Source organism: Bactrocera latifrons, unplaced genomic scaffold (assembly GCF_001853355.1).
Source record: "Bactrocera latifrons isolate USDA-ARS-PBARC rearing strain unplaced genomic scaffold, ASM185335v1 scaffold_83, whole genome shotgun sequence".
Taxonomy (NCBI): domain Eukaryota; kingdom Metazoa; phylum Arthropoda; class Insecta; order Diptera; family Tephritidae; genus Bactrocera; species Bactrocera latifrons.
The window spans coordinates 618,018-622,284 of record NW_017537523.1 but is presented as its reverse complement, the minus strand read 5'-3'; the positions used below and the strand labels follow the sequence as shown (position 1 = coordinate 622,284).

Genomic DNA, 4,267 nt, shown 5'->3' with positions numbered 1-4,267 from the left:
AAATAAAAAAATTTAATTTTAATATGAGATGAAAAAAATTTCATTTTAATTTTTTTATCTTATTATCCCTTCTAAATTTTTGCAGCCTCACTGAGCTTTTTCATTATTTAAATAGTAATTGTAGCATCTAATTACTACAATATTTAAATTCAAACAAATATTAATTACAAATTATTCAATGAATTGCATAAAAAGGCTCAAGAAATTATGTTACTCATACGCCCTGTTGATTCCAAGAATAACTTTATCACTTAATCTTCTGTAACGAAAGTATTTGAAATTTTTTATTAATTTTAAAGACATAACTAAATAAATTTTGTTGCTTTTTTTTAAAGTAATTAATCTCCGAACCTCTTTTGATACATAATGGGTATGTTCGAGTCTCAGTATAACATAGTATAACAAGGAATCATATTCAGCGCAAAAAATATTTCGCTGTAAGTATCAGCTGAGTATCTGCAGAAAAAACAGTGTCGCAATATCGGTGCAGTTACTTGATACTTCGAGGAATCCTCGAGAAATTTCAATATTTTCATAATATGTGCTGCTTTGCAAGACTACGTACGAATATCAAATATTACTCATACGCCCGGATGGCTTTCACTGTGTATATATTTTTTTCAAGGAAACAAAGTTAAAACGTTTTAGTTTATACTTAATAGTGAAGTATAATATTTGTTTCCAATATAAATATTATTTTATTTTGCTACACACATTTTCTACTGACCTTACTTCAAAGATAGTATGTGTAGAAACAGCTTTGATATGTGCTAGTAGAGTAAAGATACGTGAGTAAGAGTAAAACTTTCCGAGTCTCACATTTTTACAGGCCGTTGGTAATGGAAAATTGTTGTTATTATAATCAGTTAGTGTTTTCATTGAACAAATTGAACAATTGACCTTCCTTGCTGCTTGAAATATTAATTTTTGTATTAAATAGTAACCGAAAAAAACTAGCAATTTGTCATACAATTCTATCATTTAGGTATAATTATAATTACTAATGAATTTGTATATTGTAAACACATGCCAAATTAATGGTTTTTATTTTTTTTTTCATTATTCATGCAGCTTTTTGAAACATTGCGAAGAGAGAAACCAAAGGAATTGAGTAAAGTTATTCCTATATCTGGTGATATAACATCCGAGGAATTGGGCATCTGTGAAAATGATCAGGTAAGCATACAAATAACTATACTGAAAGGTTTATTTATTTAACTTTTTTTTTTAAATTGCAAAATAAAATAAGTAATATCCGTTTTCGTTTTCAGGCGCTACTTTGTCGCACAGTATCCATTGTATTCCATTCAGCTGCCACCGTGAAATTCGATGAAAAGCTCAAATTATCTGTCACAATCAACATGCTTGGGACAAAGCGTTTGGTTGAGTTGTGCCATCGCATGATGTCCTTAGATGTGAGTAACTATAAAATATTTAAAATGAAATAATTTTTTATTTGATTTACTATTTGTTTAACAGGCACTAATACACGTCTCCACTGCCTATTGCAATTGCGATAGATCCGAGGTATCAGAAGTTATATACGCACCACCCTATAATCCCGACGATATTATTTCTTTGATCAATTGGCTTCCTGAGGATATGCTCGATCAGGTAAATAAACGTAGGATTCCAGAAACATACATTAAACATATGTATATCAATTTGGGCTTAGAGCATAACATTATTAGATAATTGAGAACTCACTCTCATTCTTGTATAATATTATATTACATCATCTTCTTCACCTCCTTTGGTTCGAAAAATATCTAATTTCAATGTAATTTTCAGCTGACCCCATCGTTGATTGGCAAACGCCCCAATACGTATACATTTACGAAAGCCTTAGCGGAGCATATGCTACTCAAAGAAGCTGGCAATCTGCCTGTGGCCATTGTGCGGCCTTCAATAGGTGAGTACCGTCAATTTACCGTACCACTAAAGGAAACATATAATATATAAAATTTTAACCATAAATATACACTCTTTTTAGTGATTGCCAGTTTGAATGAACCGTTCGCCGGTTGGGTGGATAATTTTAATGGTCCAACTGGTTTGGTAGCCGCCGTCGGTAAAGGTCTATTCCGCACAATAATGTGTGAAAAGAATTATGTTGCCGATATGGTACCTGTCGATATTGTGATTAATTTAATGATTGCCGCAGCATGGCGCACAGCGACGCGAAAAACTGATAATTTAGCGATATATAATTGTTGTACTGGACAACGACATCCCATACAATGGGGTGAATTTGTTAGTTATGCCATGAAACATGTACGAAAGCATCCACTGGGTGAGTTATATCTTAACTATATATGTATATATGAATATGTATCTAAAAATAGCTTAAAGGTAAAAACGGTTGTGTAGTCAAGGATATGAAAAAATTAAAAAAAATTTTTTTTTTGCTTCTGTCGGTCTTTGTGAGCTTTGGCCTTGGCCTGTATTCTCCAAGCATTTCGGTCATTTGAATTTTCTTTAAAATTTGGTCCGCCAAGCTTTTCTTGAGATCGTCATATATTGCATCATAAAATAAGGTTTCGACTTGACTTAAAAGTTATTTGAAACAAAAAAAAAAAAAAAAAACAAAAAAAAAAAAAACAAATTAATCGTACCAAAAAATGTACTTTTATTAAGGAAGGTTGGAAGTCCGATTAAAGCGAATTTATATCTCTGAACTGGATTGTCTGAAATTAATAAAATTAATAAAATTTCGAATGCACTTAAAAGCACTTCAAAACGCCTTTTCAAATTTGCGTCGAAACTATTGACCGCAACGATATGAAAATTTCCGTGTGTATTTGTACATACACTGAGAACATAAAAGAGTCGATTATTTTGAAAATTCTAACTATATATCCCGTTAATAGTATATTATCTATTGTTTCTTCAAAGCATATTTTTCCAGGTTTTCGGGAAAAAACCAAAAAATCTTTCGATCAGACACTAGATTTACATGTTTTCAAAAAGCTGTAGCAATTTCATTTAAAACTAACACCTACCGACCAACAGTTCAAGAAACATGGTTTCGAGAACAACGCATTTGAAGTTTTACGACCCGCATTCCGCAGCGCCCAAGAAGCTTTTACTTTTTGCACTTGTTTACAGTCAACTTGCGACTGTGGTGTTCGGCTCTGTTTCTTGCAAATTTTATTTAGAAACTTACTTACTTACCTCAAACCTTAAAGCCTAAAAGCCGTCATATACCCAATATCCCATGACAACACAGTTTGGCAAATTACTTAAACGTTCAAAGTTTCCACAAACACGATTTCGTTGTAGTAAATTTCATGAATAATAAATATGCGGAATTTCTTCTTTACCATCCAGAGGGCTGCCTGTGGTATCCAACGGGTGTGTTACGCATGAATCGTCCATTGAATGCAGCACATGGCTTTCTTGTACACTACTTACCGGCCTATATATTGGATATTGTAGCGCGACTGATGGGCAAGAAGCCATTGTAAGTATATAAATATATATTTTTGATTCTATTTTATTGTCCGTAACTGTATGTATGTATATAATTATAGGGATTAAGTAAATGGCAGCTATTAAATGGCATTACTACTTACCAAAATTTAACTAACTTTTTTCTTTTTATTACTTTTTGTTTTTTCTTTACCTCGCATACGTTAGCATGGTAAATATACAAAATAAAATCGCCAAAGCTGTTGGTTGCTTGGAATACTTTGCTACACACCAGTGGCGATTCAGAGACGACAACGTGCACGCACTACTCAATGCGCTGAGTCAGAAGGATCGCGAAACGTTTGTGTTCGATGTGCGCACCATTAACTGGGAGAACTATGTTGAGCGTTATGTGTTGGGCTTTAGGGAATTCTTATTTAAACAACGTCCAGAATCGCTGCCTGCGTGTCGAAAACGTTTGATGCGGTAAGTGTGTGTGTGAAATATTTGAAAATTTGTTTCAATTATTTTATGCTGTCATTGTGTCTGCTTCCTGATTACTAACATTTGTTTATCGTTCACAATAGATTGTACTATCTGCATCAGCTGACTAAAGTGGTGGCGGTAATGTGCACTTGGCGCTTCCTAATGTCGCACTCGAAACGTCTGAATGCCTTGTGGACGGCATTCTTGCAGAACGTCTTCAAACTTATACGATTAATACCATTTTTGTAATATTCAAAACGGACGGTGCAGTGCAGTTGAATTATATATACATATATATATATAAATAAATAAATAAATAAATATGTAGCAGCAAAAGCAGTAGTGGGGAGAAGAAATAACAAAACGCTCT

At 33.2% G+C, this 4,267-nt stretch overlaps 1 protein-coding gene across 1 annotated transcript in view; it reads left to right on the top strand.

Annotated features, from left to right (window-relative positions):
* Nucleotides 1-4,261, top strand: part of LOC108977053 (putative fatty acyl-CoA reductase CG5065) — a 17,279-nt gene extending 13,018 nt beyond the window's left edge. Inside the window, exons 3-10 of the mRNA XM_018946549.1 lie at nt 1,072-1,176; nt 1,272-1,415; nt 1,480-1,614; nt 1,792-1,912; nt 1,994-2,293; nt 3,331-3,463; nt 3,640-3,897; nt 3,999-4,261. Coding sequence (XP_018802094.1) covers nt 1,072-1,176; nt 1,272-1,415; nt 1,480-1,614; nt 1,792-1,912; nt 1,994-2,293; nt 3,331-3,463; nt 3,640-3,897; nt 3,999-4,146 — 1,344 coding nt within the window. The 3' untranslated portion in view covers nt 4,147-4,261. The remainder of the gene's footprint in view (nt 1-1,071; nt 1,177-1,271; nt 1,416-1,479; nt 1,615-1,791; nt 1,913-1,993; nt 2,294-3,330; nt 3,464-3,639; nt 3,898-3,998) is intronic.
* The last annotated feature ends 6 nt before the right edge of the window (nt 4,262-4,267 follow it).